This window comes from Sceloporus undulatus, chromosome 5, assembly GCF_019175285.1.
Source record: "Sceloporus undulatus isolate JIND9_A2432 ecotype Alabama chromosome 5, SceUnd_v1.1, whole genome shotgun sequence".
Lineage (NCBI taxonomy): Eukaryota > Metazoa > Chordata > Lepidosauria > Squamata > Phrynosomatidae > Sceloporus > Sceloporus undulatus.
In genome coordinates, this window is record NC_056526.1 from 137,890,400 (window position 1) to 137,912,426 (window position 22,027).

Here is a 22,027-nt window from a genome sequence, read left to right on the forward strand (position 1 = left end):
ATAGTTTTTTGTGGGTACCCAAGTCCTTTCCAGGCAAGCATTCTTTGAAGATGTCAGCCACAGATGCTGGTGAAACATCAGGCTGAAACTCTTCTAGAACATGGCCACATAGCCTGAAAAACTGACAAAAAACTACTTATCTAGTTCTTTCACAGCTGCCCTTCCAAGTCCCAGCCTTCTTCTGATTTGTTGCCTATAGTCTCCATTTTGATTAATGACTGAGCCTACAGACAAAAAAACCAAACAAATCTAGGCTGAGAGAATGTATTCATTAATTTGGAGGACCAATATCAAGGCAATAAAGATCTCTAAGGTAGGGTGGCAGAACACATTAAGAGAATACATTATAAAAGCCTGATAAACATAATTTGCATCTCAGCTACAGCATGCCAATTAATTAGAAAGTAAGAAAAATGGCAAAGAAGTATATGTTAATTTAAAAGAACAGTGTGCTATGAAAGGAAAGTGATTAAAGAAGGGTCCCAGTTTTCCTGATACTGACATTTATTTAAACTAATTGTAACTTTATCATAAATTTCACATAGCAGTCATAGGAGTCCTATCATAGGAGTCATAGAAGTCCTGAAAAGACATGGACAGTTTCCAGACCAGTTTCTGAGTTGTTGAAGGTTACCGCACGGGGGATAAAACGTTCCCCGATGTGTTACAATGGGCACGAGCGGGGCTGCACACGGAGCATGAGGGGAACCCGATGGGGCCCAGAATGCTAGTTTACCACACAGGGGCCGCTGCTGCATGTTCCCATCGCGTTCTCATTGGGTTCCAGAGGGCACCATTTCTGGGAACTCTTTAGAAACAGTTCCCAGAAATGGCGCCCTCTGGAACCCGATGGGAATGCGCAGTGGTGGCGTGAAATAGTGGCTGAAATAGTGAGATCTTTACTTTCTGATGGTTCAATGTACATGATATTATTTCATGCACAAAATTGTTAAAATATTGTATAAAATTTACCTTCAGGCTAGCATATTAAACATGCATAAATGTTATGTTTAGACTTGGGTCCCATCTTCAAGATATCTCATTATGTATGTATATGCAAATACAGTTATTCCAAAATAAAAATTTAAAATCCCAAATCCTTAACTTTTCTGGTCCCAATCATTTTGGATAATGACTGTAATGATTTTACACAAATGCTAGTGATTTTGTGAGACATAGGAAATTTTCGTCAAGTTACACTTATTTACTTAAAAGTGTCAGAGAATCTTTTTCTTTTATCTAAGGATGAAATGCCATATTGGAAAGAACATGAAGATGCTGTAGAAAACAGAGCAGTCCTCTTATGAGTTCCCTTCTAACTTATAACTCCTAATTCTATCTATCCCATATTCTGACGATCACCACAGCTCTGAAAACCAATAATCCTAGACAAAGGTAGGAAAATGCTCCTCATAATGGCATTAGGATACATGGAAAATTGAATCAGATGCTCCTTTATGAAGAAGAAATTAAGAGTTTAAATTGGAAGCTCTCATTTTCTGTGGTAAACATGTGTTCTTTACCATTTGTGGTTTCATTCATAAGCTGTGATTAGTTTCACCTATTTAGAAATAAAATGGACCAAATTCCATCCATATGATTAAAAGTTGAAGGAATGCCAGTCCCTAATTTCGAATTGTATCCTGTTTCATGTTATGTTATCTGAATGTCAGACTACCTGCTATGACAAAATTTCTCTATATTCTCTGTTAGCAAAAAGCTTTAATAGGAGCACCATTACACAGTGCATTATAAGAAAAATAACACTTCTGGGTTAAATGAGCCAAACTATGTAAGAGGTTATTAAGTCTGCTTCTTTCAGTCTTAAAACCAATAACTGAAGCATTGGATTAAGGCTCAATTAAAATTTCAGAATCTGGAAGAAACTCATAATTTGTTATAATAGCATGTTATCTTATTTAGACTCCATGCTATGCAATCCAAGAATTTACAGTTTCTTGTGGCACCAGAGCTCTCTGACAGAGAAGGCTAAATATCGCACAAAACTACAAAGCCCAGAATTCCACAGCACTGACCTACGACAGTTAAAGTCATGTCATACTGCATTAATTCTGCAGTGTGGATTAGACCAGAGTGATGTAAAATGGACAGATGAAATAAATTTACAGAAAACTGGAATGTTTATTCTTGCTGTTGTAAATCATGGCCTATTGAAATCCGCTCTAGTACTGCTGAACTTAATGGAACTTAGTAAGGGTTTTGTTTAATTTAATTTCATCAACAATAAGAATGGGATAAAATATATGTTTATTTTCTGAAAATGCAATATGAGATATGAAAGGAAGAAAGGATGTTTAACAGTCTCTTTTCTTGTAGTGTTACTTCTATGGATTAGCTAACAGTTTTGGTTTGATTTGGTTTGATGTAGGGTTGTTTCCTTTTAATTTAATAATAATAATAAAAAAATTAATCCAAGGTGTTATTTCCAAGTAATTGGTCTCTAAGACGTGTCTGTCTTTATACGTCAAGAGGCTCAACCCATGTTTAAAGTGTTTTTGGAAGGCTGAGGATAACAAACTGAAGAAGACCTGATTTAATCAAATGCTTTGTGTAGCCTTGATTCCAGTAAGTAGAGAAGGTAATTAAAAGGGAAAATATGGGGCAATTTGCATATGATGAGAGACTAAAACCATTGAAATTAACCAATATAGAAAGGAAATCACTGAAGGGGAAATGTGCAGGGGGAAGCAAGTAAGATTTTGAATGGTGCAGCAAAAGTAAATACAGAATGTTTATTTATCCTCTCACACATTATAGGTCAGGAACTACAAAACTCCCAATTACATTAACAGGCAGCATGCTTAAAGCAAACAAAGGAAGTCTTCCCCCCCCCCTTCCAGATAGCTCACAAGTAGCCTGTGGAATGCATGAATATTTATTCAGAGTGTTAGCAATTAGTCACCACACAACAAACAACTTCCAAGGTTAAGTCAGGAACAAAGAAATCCATTGCCCCTTTAAACAGAGGGTAAATGGCAATACAAACAACAGGATTTGACCAATATTACTAGCCCCCATTAAAATGTCCATAGGAAGATGTTTATTTAAGGTACTAATTTATATCCCATATTTCCTCCCAAAGGAGCCCAGTGCTTACATGGTCCACATTGTTTCATCCTTGTAATAATATTGTAAAGTGGGTTAGGCTGTGAGGTAGACTGTATCCACACTACACAATTATAGATATTTGATACCACCTTAACTGCCATGGCTCTGTTTTGTGGAATTCTGGGATCTGTAGTTTGATGAGATACTTAGAATTCTTCTCTTCTGAGCTGTCATGATATTGTCACAGGACTAGCATTGCCCAGCACAGAATCCCAAGAACTGCTGTAATTGCAGTGTGGCTATATCTGCAGTTTCCAGTCCCTTGTCATCTGTGAAACTTATTGGGTGACCCTAGGCCTGTTGCTACATCTTAACTGCCATTACTCTGTGTATCCTATGGAATCTTGGAATCTGCAATTCAGCTCTTTGAATTTTCTGCTAGGTTGCTCCAGTTTTGTAATTAAGGGAATATACTAGACAATTCATGCACATCTTATGTGTGGGTACTGATATTTTTGCTAACCCCCCCCCCCAAATGAGACTCACAACCAGAATATTCCCTCTAAAAGAGAAGTAATGTTTTAGAAACAGATAGATATACTGTTGGCCCTTAGTATCCATGGGGGTTCTGTTCTGGACCCCCCATGTATGTCCGAAACTGCTAGACCTCATGTCCTGTGGTTTTTAATGGTGGTGCACATGTGCTGCCACAGCCTCATGCACATGCTGCCATTACAGCCAATGAGGCTTGCCATCTGTAAATGCTCAAATCCACAGATGGCAAGCCCGTGGTTGGGGCAGGCAGGTTGTAGTGAAATTGACAATTCCACATTATGGGGTACATTCTGAAACTGAGTATGGGATGAATCAGAAGCCCCCTTTGTGGTGACTTTCCAGCAGCTTGAGGGTTTGTAATTTGGTTGACACATGCCCCCAAGCCAGCAGGAAGCTGCTGTGAAGCCATCCACCCAACCACATGGCAGGCAGCTTTGTGGTGCTGCAGCAGTGTAATGTTTAGATTCCGTTCACTGCAGGAGTGCTGCAAAGCTGCAGCAGTGGTGCAAAATCTGGCATTGCCAGTTCAAAAAGGAGTGACCTTCTGCCACTTCTTTTTGTGTCGGCAATCAGCTGGGTTGGGGGTTTGGCATGTGGTTGTTGTGGCCACAACCCTGCGTTCAAAGGGGCGGTGTCAAGCCACCCCTTTAGGACTGTCTGTTTTGATCCATTGTCTAGTTTAAGTAAAAATTGTGCACCTGCTATGCGTGGATGTACACACATGATTGGTTCACAAGTCTGATCTGCAGATGTTTAAAGCACAGAATTATTATTAGGAACTTTTAGTATTTGCAATAAGTAACATAAATAACATAGTTTAATACAAATAATATGATATTATTTGTATTAAAGGCTAGATCCTACACAAATTTACCTGAGAATAAGTCCTACTGAGCTATTGAGTCCTATTGAGTCTTACAAATAAAATGAAATATATTAGATTGTAGTGAAAATTATGACAAAAATTCAAGAGAGATAATGTGCATTGGTCTGTTGTAGGAACAATGATTACTGAACCTTGTGGCACCTAAACAACCAGTATAAAATGTATTGCTACTATGATAATATACAGAAAATTAAGTACAGTATATTTGGGAGAAACAAACAATGGGCCCTTGGTTTCTGCTGTGATTTGGTTCCTGGCCCCACCATGGATGTGATGAATTAGTGGTTAAGATGCCAATTTTGATGATGAGAATATCAAAAGGTTGGCAGTTCAAGACCAAGTGCTGTATGATGGTGTGAGCTCCTGTCACTATTCCCAGCTTCTGCCATCCTAGCAGTTCAAAGCATGTAAATGCAAGTAGATAGATAGGTACCACTTCTCAGTGAGAAGGTAATAGCATTCAGTGCAGTGATGCTGGCCACCAGAGCAGTCCTCAGACAGTGCTGGCTCTTCGGGTTAGAAACAGAGATGAGCACAGCCCCCTAGAGTCAGTTACTACTAGACATTCATAACAAGAGACTACCTTTACCTTTTACCCACCATGGATACCAAAATCTGTGGATTTTCAGGTCCCATTATATACAATGGTGTAGTAAGTGGAGCAAAATCATGGAATTTTGGAATTTTGGGGGGTGGGTGGGGAGGTTATATTTTAAAGTAGTAGACAGTTGAATCCATAGATACAGAATCTGTGGCTATGGAGGACACACTGTGTTAGAACTTTTAGTGTTGATAACTGCCGTTAATCATTCCCTACTATTGTAGTTGTACAATAGTACAAAGCCTTTGCAGTGAACACAGTAGGAAATCCAATTTCACAATCTCTACACATTTTATAATTTTTTTAAACAGGGGAAAATATATATATATATGGAAGTTCATTGCTGTGTGATAGTTTGTCAAACCTGAGTTATATCCTTCATTTGTTTTATTAACAAAACAATGAAGAACAGTAAAATATTTATATGTAAAATTATGATTATTTGTGTGCTTTGCCCTTCAGACAAGACAGGAGGGAAAAAAAGAAATATACAACAAAGTCATTCAAAAGTGCAAAGCACACTAACAATGGCCTCAAACAGATGATCGAAAAGGGCTGCCATTGGGCCAATCTGGGAATGAGGTGTGTACATGCCACTGAATTGCGCAAAGGCTGCACAGAGGCCACACCGGGGCCACATAACATGGCCCAAACATGGCCGCTAAAGGAGCAGTTTCTTACCCCTCCTTTTCACGACCCATTCAGGACTGTGGTAGCAGCATCCTACTGGACCACAGCATGTGATTGCCATGGTCCCACAGTGATCAGGCCCCATCTGCTTTGCTCCAAAATTCCTTTGAGATTAGGGAAAGTCTGTGAACATGAGAGGCTTAAGGGAAAGCTAAAGTGGACTAGTGGGCAGGCTGTCCAAGTGAGAACATAGGAAGGTGCAGTTAATCTCTCCTAGGGGAGCTGCATGATATCCATGGAACAGTTATCCTCTAATGCAAGAGAACACTCTTTAGCAAAACCACATTGAAACAGAGTTGAGAAAAATCAAGCCCGCTGGTATATGAGGCTAAAGTTAGTTCCTAATTCCTTTTCTGAAATTCCTATTAGTTCCTTATTCCAGATTTTTTTTTAATTCAAGAAGGGCAGGTCATCCTTTATTGAAATACTGAATTCTAGAGACCATATGGATTGACATATTCTATCATATGTATTTTAAAAACCCCAGAGTTCTAAATGAAAAGAAATATTGTTAATGACAGATAACATAAGTTAAGGTTAATATATACAGCATGATCTTGAGCATGTTTATTCAAAAGCAGTTTTACTGAGTTCAAAGTCTTTGTGAGTATATATGCACATATTAAGAGATGCAAATGACTAAAATCAAAGACATTTAGAACTGAACAATTGTTTTTCCCCAGTAGTCAACACAGCAAACTACAAGGTAGTTTACATTTTCTATGAAAGAAATACAGAAGAGATCTGAAAGTGCATCTGCCTGAAAATAATATTAAACATGGAGAGGTAAAAACAATTGAACCCAAGATTCATGCAAGCAATCTTTTGCAAGATGAAAATGGAAATTCAAACAATATTTATTGAGGATACTGAATCATTTGTCAGTCTTATTATCACAACAGTTGTTCTTGTGGTTTTCACAAAATTAAATAAAATATTTTTAAACATGTCTTGGGCAGAGCAATCCTTTGCTCTAATTATATGAGAAGTTGGAGAGAGACCTATGTTGGCTGCACAGATGCTATATCATATAGCAATTAATCTCTATAGGAGAGTACAGCACAGCAAGAGAAGAAAAAGTAAACCTGAGAGATGTGTTCCATGGAAACATACTGTCATTGCCCATTAACCTGGAATTATGCCAATAATTCTACCCACATGGCAGCTACATATGGAGGAACAATGATGGGGGCATGTGAGGCAGCACATCACCTGCCTCACCACAAACACAACATGCAAGATGATGCCACAGTTCCTCATGGAGAGGAGTTCAAATTTTCTTCTCTCCCTCACATGCATAATTAAAGAAAAAATGGTTCCACTGGTATATCTGTGGCATGCTAATAGTAGAATCCTACAAACCTGGGATACCATATTAAAATGTTGTGTGTTTTCTCTAGTGTTACTTTGCTTAGAAAAGGCTACCTGTTCCTCTTTACTCTTCAGAACATGCTACTTTATCTGTTAATATCATGCCATTTGTGAATTACTTTTAAATTGCTTTTTCAGAAAAATTATGCTTTATAATACAAAACTGGGAAATCAACAAGTAAAATAGTGAGCAAACATTACTGATATCATGCAAAAAAAGAGTATTTTAGCATTAACACAGACAAGTAAAAATGTGGCTGCATTTTCCCCTTTGTTAAACCCCAAAGTAACATGTTAACAGATCATATTTTTACTTGACACTTACTTACTACTTCTATGTGTTGGTTCTCCAGTTACAGAAATCTGGTTAAAAAGTGACAAATCAGATCCTTTTTAAATGTGGTGGAAATGGAGGAGCAATGGTGAGTGAGCCTCTTTGTTCAGTGGGGGAAGTACTCTCTTTGTTGTGCAGGGCAACATTATTTCAACAGAAAATTCTTCAAATTATACAAGCCCCATTTCTTTCTTTGAGACTGAAGGCCAAGTAGACAATGACCTGAAGCCAGGGACAGTAAACTTTCTGAAGGAGATTAATTAGCATCCAAAAGGTCTTCCAGCAAAGATTCCCTGGTGAGTAAGGAGGCTGCAGTATGGATTGGAAGGTTCCCAGATGGCTCTCTTAGGATGAACTAAAAGTAACCAAGGAGGGAAATCTTATTTCTTCCCCCACCCATTTAACATCAATCTCTAGACATGATTTACTAGAAGTCTTGTTATGAATGGACATTTAATGAAATAATCTAAATGATATTATCCAGGGAACAGAAGCAGCTGGGAATGGTGGCATATTGTTCAGTGTAACACCTCTCTCTGTATTTCATGAGTGTACCCCTGTCTAGTTAGTTCATTACAAAAATACGGAAATAATGTTATTTTAAAAAATAAAAATAGATGGGCCCAACTGGAGATTTGTTTTCATTGAGGAAAAAATAATAATACTCTTTTTGCTTTTTAAGTGACCTGACTCCTAATGAGGTTTAATCTGAAGTCCCATTGTTTCCATCACGGTCTTATGGAGAGTTAGCTTCACTACACACAATGAGACTTAATTCTTAAAACTTTATTTTATTTATATGCCATTCTTTTCAGCACATATGCCATGTTTTTCAGGGTAAAATGAATTTGCATAGCAGCTTACAAAGTGACTACAGCAGTATAATTACAATTTAAAATAATATAAATCACAACATAGCTAACCATGTGTATATAGCTTAAAAACTCTCATATTTTAAAACACAATATATTAGCATGAATGCAATTTAAAAACAATTTTTAAAAAATCTTCCCCAAAATTCCTGTTCCAGTTAGAGTACTGTATTAAGATTCCAGTAAATTAAGAAATAGGTTAAAGGAGTTTTGGAAATGGGGGGATCACCTTCAGAGTTAAAAAAAATTCAGTTGAGTCATCTCTGAAAATCCCTTGGGGAGATTGCTGGATAAAAATGAAAGGGGAGGGAAACAACAGGAATGTTATTATGGGAGTGTACTACAGGCCCCCCAAGTCAAAACTTAGGAATTGGATGATGCCTTTCAAGAACAGATGATCACAGAAAGGAGAGATGTAGTAGTGATGGGTGACTTCAACTATCATGATATTTGCTGGAAGTCACACTCAGCTAAAACCTCAAGGTTTATTAAATTCCTCACTTGCCTGGAAGATGATTTAATTGTCCAAAAAATGGAAGAGGCAACAAGGGAGTCAGCTATTTTAGATCTGATCCTAACCAACAGGGATGACCGGGTTAATAGTGTGCAAGTGGTAGGATCCTTAGGTGGGAGTGATCATGTTCTCCTGGAGTGTGTTATACAGTGGGAAGAAAATGCCAGGGATAGTCAGACATGCATTCCAGACTTTAGGAGAGCTGATTTCAGTAAACTTAGGGAAATACTGGGGATGATTCTGTGGTAAGGAATACTAAAAGAGAAGAGAGTTCAGGACAGATGGGAGTTTCTCAAAAGGGAGCTACTGAAGGCACAATTTCAAACTGTTCAAACAAGGAGGAAAAATGAGAGGTGTCTCGAGAAACCAGGATGGATAACTAAAGAACTTTCAGTGGAACTATGTTTTAAATGGAGCATGTATAAGAAATAAAAAAATGGGAAATTCACCAAAGGAATTCAGAAAAAAGCGAGCACATTAAGGTAAAGTCAGAAAAGCTAAAGCTCAGAATAAGCTCAGGCTTGCTAGAGAACAAATCTTGTCAAGAAAACCTCATGACAGGTTTGCCTTAAGGTCACTATACATTGGAAACAATTTGAAGGCATGCAGCAACAACAAAAACAACAACAAATCAGTATGCAAAGGGATTTTGTAGCATCTCAAAGGTACTACAAGATCCCTTTGCATACTGAAAGCAAGAAGAGAAATTGGTGATGATTTTTTGAGACAGATGAGTTGCTGACTCTTAAGGATTAGATTATAGTCCTATGAATGCTAATCTGGCAGTATAATTGACAGAAAAATCAGAGAGTTTGATTCCATTTCCTTCAGAGCACAGACAGGGTTTATATTTCGTGAGAAATAAATATACAGTAAAAGAAAGAGAGGCAGGTAGAAAGCATTCAAGAACCTGAGGTTTATGAAAAAAGGTGACATCCTCAAATGGAGCAACTGTGAAATGTAAAATTCATTTTCAAACTAGTCATACTTCTATACTGGCAGCAGGTCATTATTCAATTAGAATTACAACTTTAGTTTATGCAGCCCATGTAAGAAAAAGGTACAACCTTGTAAGCAATTTTTTCTGTTCAGCACATTATGAATCTTCTGTATAAGATCCATACTTTATATAGAAGATTAATTTGTGTTTCCGCTTTTACTCAGCATTTACTGTAGATTTTCAACTCCAAAAACAACAGCTTGGTTGCCTTCTATTTTTGTTGATTCATTGAGGCCCAGGATTCTTGAACCTTTTTTTCAGTTTTGTAAACCCTTTATATTTAATATAGCAATTAGATATTCCATCTAATTTTCACACCATTGCCCTGTTGGATTAAATGAGACCTATATCTTGGTAAATTTGCATAGTATCATACTGCACATATGTATTTGTTTTCAGAAAGTCATTATGAATAGAGCTAGATTGGGTGCACTCATGCAGGGCATGCAATGCTGATGAGACATTTATGGTCAGTGGTACTGCTGCCTCCTATTTAGTTTGCTTTTAAAATAGGAGAGGGATGACTACCATGAGATCAATGTTGTTGAGGCTTGTTGGAATGATGTCAGCACAGAAAGCACTGAAATACATAAAAACAGAGCAACCTGATGCATTTATTATGCCGGGTCTGGAGATATGCTCTATTAAGCTGGCAGAACCACCACTGAATCCAATGCATGCTCAGCCCAGGTAGAAACAAAACACTTTTTTAAAAAAAATAGAAATCCCTTCAGTACTCCAGAAAGACACTTTCTGTGCCAGTGTCCTCATGCTTCCCACATATAGGGGCAGCCAACAGGGACAGCCTTAATAGTAGGTGGTGTAAAGCATCCATCTCAGATTTTGGGTGTCATGAAAAAGGCAGCAAGGTATTGTGATTGCATTTTTATTGCCAGGGCGGCAGAAAGGTCTTTGTGAGATTTTCTACCATAGAAGTCAAAATAACTTTACTATACTAGGATACTTTATAACTCAGGAGGAAGGGCACTGTTCTCATTTAGGCAGCAAAAGATTGCACCTTATCATGTGGAGGACATCACTGTATCACCATGACACTGTATTACCACACCTATAAAAATGGAAAATGAAATACAACATCCCAATTTGGACCATCCTAAGGACGGATCCTGCTACTATTAATTCTGAGGTATCCTGTCAAGCAGGAGTTCAAATCTCCTAACATCCTGGACCATAATGCACAGAAATTAAAGAATATTAAACATGCATTTTTGCCATTTCTGGACTTTGTGTTGGAAATGAAAACTGGGCCTCTAGTTGTTCCAAAATTGCCCACCCCTGGTATATGGCATAGGGTTGTGAAACAGGTAATGAGCTCTGTTAGGGCTAAATGACATATTGACACCCACTGTTTGTTGTGGTTGTGGTTGTTCTTGTTGTTGTGTGCCTTCAGGTTGCTTCCAACTTAAGGTGATCCTAAGGTGAACCTGTCACAGGTTCTCTGGGGCTGAGAGGGTGTGACTTGCTCAATTCACAGCCAAGCCGTGAATTGAGTCATAGTCCAACGCTCAAACCATTACACCATACTGGCTCTCACTCAACGTTTGTATGCCTAATTTTTTAAAAAAAATGCTAGGGGAAAAGCCTTGTGAAGGACCAAGAAGGGATATTCTTAAGACTGAGACCCATCCTGCAGTCTCCAAAGGGCAATTCCCTAACTACTTTGTTTCAGCAACAGACATAAATCAGACACACAACTCTACATTAGTGATAATATTTCCCCCTTTTTGTTTGAGTCAGTGGGGCTGATGCAAATGAGGGTATGGTCATGGATTGAAGGAACATATTGTTTATTATGGTCTGTGTGTTCCTTCCTTAACATTTGCATGTGCATTTGGAACAATAACAGATATTGCTTCTATGGTCTCTGTTTTATTTGCTCTTGCACACTTCTAGTCACACATAATTACTTCCACATTGCATCAATATAACTCTACAGACACCTCATGGATTGCTATTCCAGATTTCTCTATAATGCTTTTTGAAACAGCATCCCTCTCTTGTGCTTATTTCCCATACTGTTCCCCACAGAAGACTTTTATATTTTTTCTCTGTGTATTTTACTTTATGTGTTGAATATATTTTAGTCTCTCCTGATTCAGTTACACTTGCAGAATAGTTTAAGTGACTAGAACTGAAACTATCAGGATAATCACTGTGAATGATGAGAGGGGTAATAGATTATTGAGAATAAAAATATGATTTTGTATGTGCACTTATTTAGCATGCAACTAAACTGTGTGTGCACCACCTTCCTATGGTTTACAAGGCTCTTTCAATATTAACAAATAACTAATTATACCAGAGGACATGGCCACCACTCCTTGACTGTCATATTTTCCTGAATGAGCAGATCCTGTTGATCTTTATAGCTCAGCCAAGACTTTTACTCACAAAGGAGTTTTACTCACAAAGCAAAGGGTTTTACCCAAAGGAGAGTGTTCAGATTAAAGGCCACTGTCCTAAATTGCATAATCTTGTTGAAACTAGATCTTGAAATAATTTAATCATGGCATAATGTACATCAAGAATCTTCAATAATTTACATAGAATAAGAGGAGGCACACATTTCTCACCCCGATGTCGGGACTCCTGCAGATCTAACAACTGTATATTGATCAGAAATTCATATGATGAAGTTTTAAACATCACTGTATACATCTTAATGCTAGGAAAAGTATTAGAGACAAAATGCTTGCTTGTCACATAACCTGTTAATGATTCTGAAAAAGAAAAACTTGGTTTCTCAATCTAGTGAGGTTTCTCAAAATGCATGCTTTATCAGAATTAGAGTTATTGTGTAGTTAAACAAGTATTGATATATTATTGCCACAAATACCCTATTGCAAATGCTTTCATAAATATTCCATCCACATGTGGATTCTAATAAAACTTCATCAATCAGTTATCTGTCAATCTGAGCAGCTAGAGAAGTACCAGAATGTTTGTTAACCATCAGTCCAGCAGCTAGGACTCATAGAATCACAGAGTTGAAAGAGGCCACAAGGGCTAACCAGTCCAGTCCCCTGCCATGTGGGAATACATCATCAAAGCACACCTGACAGATGGACATCCAGTTTCTGTTTAAAAGCCTCCAGAGACAGAGACTCCTCTACACTCTAAAGCAGCATATTCCACTGTTGAACAGCTCTTACTACCAGAAAGTTCTTCCAAATATTTAGGTAGAATCTCTTTTCCTTTAGTTCGAATCCATTGTTCCATGTCCTATTATCTGGAACAGTACAAAACAAGATGTCATATTCAATATGACATCCTTTCAAATATTTAAACATGGCTATCATGTCACCTGTAAAACGGCTCTTTTCCAAGCTAAACATACTCAGATACTCCTCATAGGGCATGGTTTCCAGACCTTTTACTATTTTGACTGCCATCCTCTGAAAATGCTCCAGCTTGTCGTAATCCTTCTTGAATTGTGATGCCCAGAACTGGACATAATATTCCAGGTGAGGTCTGACCAAAACAGAACAATAGAGTGGTACAGTGAGCTTGCCATATCAATGGGTTAGTTATCCATGGATTCAAGCCATCACAGATGACCATGCCCCATTTTATTCAATGGCTGCACATGCATGGAGTGGCCATATGCATGTTTCTCCCATTGAATAAAATGGGGTGCAATCATTCATCTGTATTTTTGCCTGTCCCTGGGGGTGGGCTGGGCTGAGCTCCCATGGGTGGGAAGGGACTACTTACTGCATTATTACTTGCCTTGACACTATACTCCTATTGATGCATCCTAGAATTGCATTGGCTGCCATATCACAGGGTTGATTCATGTTCAACTTGTGATCTACTAGGACTCCTAGATTACCCTCCTTTTTAAAAAAAATGGAGTTCTGATATAAATCCACAGATTAAATAAGGTAAAATATATTTTCAAAATGAGATTATTAAAACAATTATCCAGAGACAGTCATATTTGCAGTTATAGTATTATGAATATAAGATTTAAGAGTTATATTAAATATTCAGGAAGCTGAGACATGGGCAATTGATAATTCATTTTCTGTTATCAAAAGAGCAAGCACAGATAGGCAAAATCTCTCTTGCCATAAATCAAGGTAAAGTTTATATGAATCCCACACTATTCTTTCCCCAACACTTATATTTTTCCCCCCCAACTCTGTTATTTTCATTATGGAAAAACTCACCATTTAAGATCCCCCCCAAACACATGTCCTGTGAACAAATGTGCTATGAACATCTGGAGAGTAAAAACTGGGGTTATGCTGTTTGTTCCTATGCTCATCCCACACAATCACCTGAAGGTATGCATAAACCAAGAGACTGGGATGTAAAGTATACAAATGCAATGTTTATTTGGAATGAAGCATATTTTTCCATGTTGCTTCAAAACAACTTTTTTCTCACTCCAGGATTCTCTAGTTATTTGTTTTCCTGTTGGAGGGAATTAACCAAAAGGTGTATTGTTGAAACAAAGCTGTTCAATACCAAGAAACATTGTTAGTCCTTCCTTAGAGAGCAGATTGTTGTGAGAAAGCCAGTGCTTTTCAGCCATGTCTATCACTTCTGAGAAAGATAACATCAGCTGTCGAATGGGCCAAAAATAGGGAGAAAAGCAACAGGTTTGGAAATTAGTTTGTTTGTGTGTATGTGTAAAGCAATATGATGTGAGAATGTGTTTCATCTCTGCTATGGCTCATATTTATATGTACCAGAGGATGACAGCAATCCACTGTATAGCACATTATTTTCTATACGTGTGTTCAAGGAGTTGACTTGTAGGACTAAACCACTGTTTCTTAAACTGGGTGGACAAAGCACTAGAGTACAAAAATGCTAGATTTCTATTGATTATAAGCTTATAAAAAGATAATATTCATATTTTCTAAAATTCAGGTCATGGACTTACCACAATAGCTGAAAGAGGAAAGTAGGCTTTCTATTTTCATTTATTCTTTATTATAGCCATCTTTGCCATTTCTTCAAAGATATTCCCAGGTTACCTGGAAAAATTATGAGCTAAAATTTCAGCATTAAACTACAAAATTCAAATTCAAATTTAAAACAGAATAAAACCAATTATTAACTAAAACTGTTGAATTTTTGAAGCCTTGGGGAATGAAAAAAGGGCTTTGTCTAATGCCAAAATGACATCTATGTAGGTAAGCCTCTTTAGTTTCATGAATCCTTAAATTCTGCAGACTCAGACTCAGTTCCTGATGTGTAAATGACATAACACTTCAGCTTGATTTATACATGCAGAGTATTGTATGTTAAATTGCTTTCTTTTAAGCATTACAAATTATAATTCCTTATTAAAATGTATAATTCTGGCTTCTTTTCATCATCATTATTTATCACAACCTTGCCACTCTGAAGCTTCCTTTGATGTGATCTACCTCTAACCCTCCTACTTCTCCAGTGTTTCAATTTCTTATCCCAGTGACAAATGTGCTGTTACAGATGTCTCTCTGCATCTTTAAATGCTTTTGATTACTTTTTTTTTAACTGCCAAAAACATATGCATGCCTGTAAGGTCAGCATGCTGGATCTAACTATAGATATATTTACACACCATTTGAGGGTGGGGAGACGATGCCTAACCTTATGACTCTACTTCTGGAGGAAATGCGAATAATTGGCGCTTTCCTTCAGCAGAATCTGTTGAAAAACAAGAGGAAAAGATGGTAATAATAATAATAATAATATGATTTATTTATATTCTGCCTTTTCCTTGCAGAATAAAGGTGGATAAACTCCATCTGGGAAGATCCCCCCTTGGAACTTTCATCCTCCTCCCCACAGTCCTTCCTTCCTTGAATCCTACCACTTTCTATTCCTGGTGCACTTTATCTGGACATTATGTCAAACAAGGTTGGACTCATAGTGTTGCCTAGAACCAGATCATGAACCACCAGCTCTGTTAGTTTGTTCATCCTTTCTCTCTTTCATTGGCAATGGCAGCTGGTAGTCCTCTTGTCAGTGGAGAAGTTAGTCCGTTTCAGTTTTAGGTTAGCATTAAAGGAGCTATCCAATGTGCTGAATTTATTTAGGAATAGATTCAGCACCTAAGAGAACACACTAAACCTGGATTAAAACCTGAACAGAATTCACCTACATAGGATCCACCAGCTGGATGGTGCCTCACAGAGGTTTAGTCACTGTAATTTTATTGCCTTATTCATTTCTTTGTGCTATCCCTCTGGCTGGTGTGATGTGATGTTTGGGTGCAACTAGTTCAATTGTCCACATAGCTCAGTGGGGGAGCTTACAAACATGTGCCTGTTCCTTGAAGGAGCAATGGACTACTCTCTCTGAACGGCTGTGCCCGATTCCTCCCATTGTATCATCCAAAATGAAAGGATGCATAAGCAGACCACAGCATTCTAGATGGGGAGGGGAGCAATTGCAGCAAGCACCAACTATTACTTGCTCAGTCTCCCTGCTGGGAAAAAGAAATAGCTGAGAGATTCTTTGGAGGCAGCAATGTCTCCTCTCATGCATCATCTTTCCCTTTGAATGACAAGTTTTCATAGGTGGGTGGTAAAGTGTGTAAGGAAGAGAAAGTCTCTCTTGCCTCCCTCTTTTTGCTCATCTTCTCTTTGCACTCTTGCAAGGCAGGCAGGGCTTGTGCAACCACAGAGAGAAAGAGATCATGAACTTGGCAACCTAAAGCTGGTCACTTATTCTCTTTGTAGGCAATACAGCATACAGCATGAGTCACAGAAAAAAGCCAGATCATCCTTTCACGAAGAAGTTATCTGAGGGCATTTCAGGTTGCTGCACCATTCCCAAAGCTTTCCTGCTTAACAGGGAGATGAAGCCAGAGAACCATGTGTTTTGAAAACATAAGCTAGTCTCATTGTACAAGCATACTCAAGGTGGGAAAATAATTCTTGGAATCTTGGGCCAAACCAACTTGCATCCATATAGAGCTATGAGAAATCAGAATGTTTCTCATGAAGACCAAACAGTGTGAGCATTGTTTTCCCATATGTCCCCAAACATACAAGCAATGACCCATATCTTATGTTTTGCCCAATTTGGTGGGTAGAAGGTGAGCAAGAGAAGGTTCTGGAGTAGCCATGGACTTTATCTCTCAATTCAACAGCAAGGGTTGGGCAAATGTCTTATTGAGCCTTGGCTGCTTCCAGATGAGCCTTCCATTGAGAAATCATCATGCTTTACTCATAGAATTAGGATGATAGGGGTATGTGTTTTTTTCTTAGCACAAAAATGCAATAAGGAAAACAACAACAACAACAACAACAACAACAACATTTTTTTTGGTTGTTGACATTTAGAACTTTTTATTTAGAAGTGTCCCTACTCACTTGGAAGCTAGGCAGGATTGGCTTTAGTTAATACTTGGATGGGATACTGCCAATGAATACCAGGTGTTATAGGCTATATTTAAGAGAAAGGAACTGGCAAAACTACCTCTGAGGATTCCTGGCCTAAGAAAACCCTATGAAATTCATGGAGGTCATCATAAGTTGACAGATGACCTGAAGGCATACAGGGACACTGTTCATTTGCTCTTCTTCTCACTTTAGGCAAGGAGGAAGGGATGGGCTTTCCAGCACTATCCAGAGGTAGTGGGCGAGCAGAGCCTACTCACCTACCCTCTCTTACTGCCTACTCACCAAAGCAACTGAGAACTGGCACTGAGCCTGAGATGAGACACATGATGGGTCCTAGGTAAATTTAGTAACAGACACCATATTCACTCTCTGGTATGCGGATCTACCAAAATGTATGTTTTAATGTGTTGTTTGTTTTTTCACTGTTCAGGCACCCAAAAGCTCATACCCAGGCATTTGTGCACATACACATCATCCTCCCCACCAGTCTGTCCTCAGTTGACTTGTCCCCAAGCATGAAGACTTGGGATGGCTGGGTGTAATCTCTACACTGTGCTACTGTGTCAGAGGATGAGATGCTCATTTCCTCAGTGACCAGATTTATGGGCTGCATTGCCCAGAGTGGAGGGATTATTGTTGTAATCTGCTTGGATTCCAAGTGATTAAGCGGAATATAAATTATTATTATTATTATTATTATTATTATTATTATGCAGACCTTAGACACAGGCAGTGCTCACTCCTTCATTCAAGGGAGCACTGTGAGCAGCTGTGGTGCTGAAGAGTGTTAAGGAAAAGAGGTAAAAAAAAGGTTTGGGGGGCATGTGGCCTCCGGATGTAATTGGATTGCAACTTCCATTATCCCTCACTATTGGCTATGCTGGCTAAGGCTGACAGGGAATTACACATAGGAGGATCCTTTCCATGCAAGCTTCCAAAACCATCTCCAGGTGTGGCAAAGTCAGAAGATCCATGGATGTGGGAGAATTTGGTCTTCCTGGCTGGGAGTCCCATTCTCAGTCACCCCTTTTGCCAAAGGGTCAGGAGAAAGGAGGCAACTTTTATCTGTGGAGTTTGCTTGCCTCACAAATGGCTACAAGGAAGGGCAGCCAGATCCTTGTTCTCATATAAAGCATCTTGTGGCTCCACAGAAAATTGACACAACTTGGATCTCAAGTTGAGCATCTCTTTTTGTCTTGCTAATGGAATTTAACCCCCCCCCCCCCAGTACCTATAAGACAAAGAGCCAGTGTAGTGGTGTGAGTGTTAGACTGTGACTCTGGAGACAAGGGTTTGATTCCCCATAAACCTTAGGCAAGTCACACTCTCTCAGGGAAGGCAATGGCAAACCTCCTCTGACCAAAGCTTTTTTTTTTAACCATGATAGTTTGCCTTAGGGTCACCATAAGTTGGAAATAACTTGAAGGCACACGTATCAACCTACATGTCTAGAAGAATCAGCTGCATGAATGTCTCCCAACACCACCTGAACTAAGAACAGGCACATTTTGACAAAATGCAGGCTTGTGGTTAACATCCTCATAATTCCATTTTTCTCCTGCATGATGTTCTCCTGTATGAGCCAGCGTGGTTTAGTGGTTTGAGCATTCGACTATGACTCTGGAGACCAGGGTTCGAGTCCCTGCTTGGCCATGAAACCCACTGGGTGATCTTGGGTAAGTCACACTCTCTCAGACACAGAGGCTGGCACTGGCAAACCCCCTCAAAGAAACTTGCCAAACAACCCCAACAAACCTCTTGATAGGTTTGCCTTAAGAAGTCATCAGAAGTCAGAAAAGACTTGTAGGCACACAACAGCAACAATGATTCTTTACTCCTTTGCCTGATGAAGAAGCCAGTCAAACTTTGAAAGTTTGCAAGGTATATTTTGCACATTTTGGTTGGCCCAAGAAAGGTATTTGTGGATTTTGGATGCTATTGTACTTTGTTACATGGTTATCACAGCTACCTCAGGAAAAGAGTGCCCAGGAACCAGAGCTTGGGGTTAGGTAGCCCTACACTTTCTGTGGTCTCCCATCCAAGTGGCACCCTTCAGCAAAAGGGCATGAGCAGGGTGACCAGATGTCCCCACCACAAAGGAGGACATGGCAAGGCAAAATGGAGGACATTCAAGTAAAAGAAATGACCAAAGAAAAGCTCAAAACATTCCTGTTTCTTGACTGTGCTCAAAAGTGGAGGACATTTTGACATTCCTCTTGGACAGAAGGCTGAAATGGAGGACATGTCTTGGGAGAGGAGGACCTAGGCTCAAAATGGAGGGCATCTTGAAATTCCTCCTAGGCAGAAAAGGCCGAAATGGAGGACTATGTCCTGAACAAGGAGGCTCAAGTCTGATCACTGTCATCAGGCTCAAAATAGAAGGCCTTTTGACATTCTTCCTGGACAGAAAAGGCTGAAAGAGAGGACTATGTCTTGGAAAAGGCGGCCAGGCTCCAAATGGAGCTCATTTTGGAATGAGTCCTGGACTCTGTCCTGGAAGAGGAGGCCCAGGTCTGGTCACCTTGGGCGCCGGGAAGGGAAGGGAGTCGGTCATCCCGCTCTCTCCCCAGAACGGAGGAGGGAAGAAGAAGAAGAAGAAGGCAGAGCCAGAGGAGGAGCCAGCGGGGCGGAGGCAGAGGCAGAGCGAGGAGGAGGAGGAGGGCGCGCGGCGCCAGCCAGCCAGAGACGGAGCCAGGGCTGCTCCAGGCGGAGGAGGAGGAGGCGCGGGCAGCAGCTCCAGCTCCGAGCCCCTTGGCAGCAGCGACCCACCCTGTCCGCTCGCTGGAGCCCGGAGAAGCCGGTGGGCTTCGCAGCAAGGTGACCGCTTCTCCAGTGCTCCCCACCCCCCCTTCTCTGTATGTGTCTGCTGCATCCATCTACCTTCTCTCCCCCCTTCTCTTCTTCTTCTCTCCCTCCATCCCTCCCATTTTCAAACTCTCATAGAGATGGAAGGGCTGTGTGTGTGTTGGGGGTGGGGGTGGGGTGGGGGTGATGGTGGCTCTTCTCTCCCCCCTTCTGTGCTCCCCTGCTTTGAAAACTCTCCTCCTGCAGAGTGGGGCATCCATCCTCCTTCTCTTCTTCATCTCTCTCCCTCCCTGGAAACCCCTGAAACTCTCCTCAGGCTCAGACAGAGGGAAGAGGTGTTTGTGTGTTTGTGGTGTTGTGTGTGTTCTCTCACCCCTTTTCTCCCCCCCCCTTTTAAATCCCTGAAACTCTCCTTATACAGTGGAAGGGGATGTGTGTGTTTGTGTGGAATGTCTTCTCTTCCCCTTCTTCTCCTCCCCTTTGAAACCCCTAAAACTCTCCTCTTACAGAGGGAAGAGGGGTGTGTTTGTGTCATGTGTGTGTCTTCCCTTCCCCCCATTTTACAACTCCACAAACTCTGCTCCTACAGAGGGTAGATGTGTGTGTTTGTGTAGTGTGTGTGAGGATCTTCTCTTTCTCCCTTCTACTCTTCTTCTCCCTCCCCTTTGAAACCCCTAAAACTCTCCTCATGAAGAGGGAAGGTACGTGTATTTGTGTAGTGTGTGTGTGTGTGTGTCTGTTCTCTGCCTCCCTTCTTCTCTTCCCTCCCCTTTAAACCCCCCCAAACTCGCCTTATCCAGAAGGAAGGCATATGTTTGTATGGAGTTCTTTCCTTCTCTTCCTCTTCTGTTCTTCTCTTCCCTCCATTTTAAAACCCCCAAACACTCCTCACACAGAGGGAAGGTGTCTGTGTGTGTGTGTGTGTGTGTGTGTGTGTGTGTGAAGTCTCTCTCTCTCCCCCCCCTTTCCTTCCCTGGTGCTTCCTTTCCTCTCAGAGGCCTTTCGGGGTGCCTCTCTCTCTCTCTGTCTCTGTGAATGGCGCCTTCTCTGGGCCCCCTTCTTGTTGGTTGAGGAGGGGACCTGACCGCCCTTGGAGTTTATCACACGGGAGGGATTGCTCTTAATTTTGAATGAAAAGAAAGTGGGGCCAGAACACATTCATCTGAATTCGCTAGTGCAGTGAAATTACGTGAATTTGAATTGTGTTCGAACTGACTTCCCATTGCCTGAAATTGTGTGTGGTTGTCTATCACGCAATAACATTAAACCCCATGATTGTGTTCGTATTGCCATTGGATTATACTGCCAATTTCCCTTGTCTGATAATGTCCCATCTCTGCTTTCTCACCCTCCTCCTCCTCCTCAGATGCTCCAGGTGCCAGCCTTCGCCTGTGTCTGGGCAGCCGCCGCTTGGTGCAGCCAGGGGGCTGGGGCCTCGGCTTCATCGGGGACCACCGGGGCCAGGTCGCCCGGAGGCAATTTTCTGGATGATAAACAATGGCTTACCACCATCTCCCAGTATGACAAAGAGGCCGGGCAGTGGAACAAATTCCGAGACGTAAGTCTGCCCCAGTCCGCCTGCAGCCCATCTCTTTGCCCTCCTCTCTTCCCCCTTCTGCTTTAGCTGCCATCACCTCTCCGGGAAGAATAGGTTCTTGGGTATCCCTGGTATCCCCCCCCTCCCTCCAAGCTTATTTCCTTCCCCATTTATTTGACTCTGGCATGGCTTCCTCACCTCTCCCTCAAAATTCTTCAGAGTTTGTTTCATGGAAAAGGAGAGGGGCAGAGAAGAGATCCTACCACACACACACACACACACACACACACACACAGAGTATATATTTGGTGCATCCTCTACAGTGAATGGATGTCCAGGCTCAACTTTTTGCATTGGGTAGGATGGGTGGCTGAGGAAGGGATGGAAAGGCAATGAGGTTTCCTCCCACCCAGTTGTAAAAGT

At 40.4% G+C, this 22,027-nt stretch overlaps 1 protein-coding gene across 3 annotated transcripts in view; it reads left to right on the plus strand.

The window, feature by feature from the left end:
• The first annotated feature begins 19,908 nt into the window (after positions 1-19,908).
• SPOCK3 (SPARC (osteonectin), cwcv and kazal like domains proteoglycan 3) overlaps positions 19,909-22,027 on the plus strand; it is a 177,948-nt gene continuing 175,829 nt past the window's right edge. For 2 of the 3 annotated variants that reach the window (XM_042468598.1, XM_042468599.1), the window contains exons 1-2: positions 19,909-20,079; positions 21,434-21,625. In XM_042468598.1, coding sequence (XP_042324532.1) covers positions 21,434-21,625 — 192 coding nt within the window. In that variant the 5' untranslated portion in view covers positions 19,909-20,079. Of the gene's footprint in view, positions 20,080-21,433; positions 21,626-22,027 lie in introns of those variants that run through there. The other variant, XM_042468601.1, reaches the window with a different exon arrangement.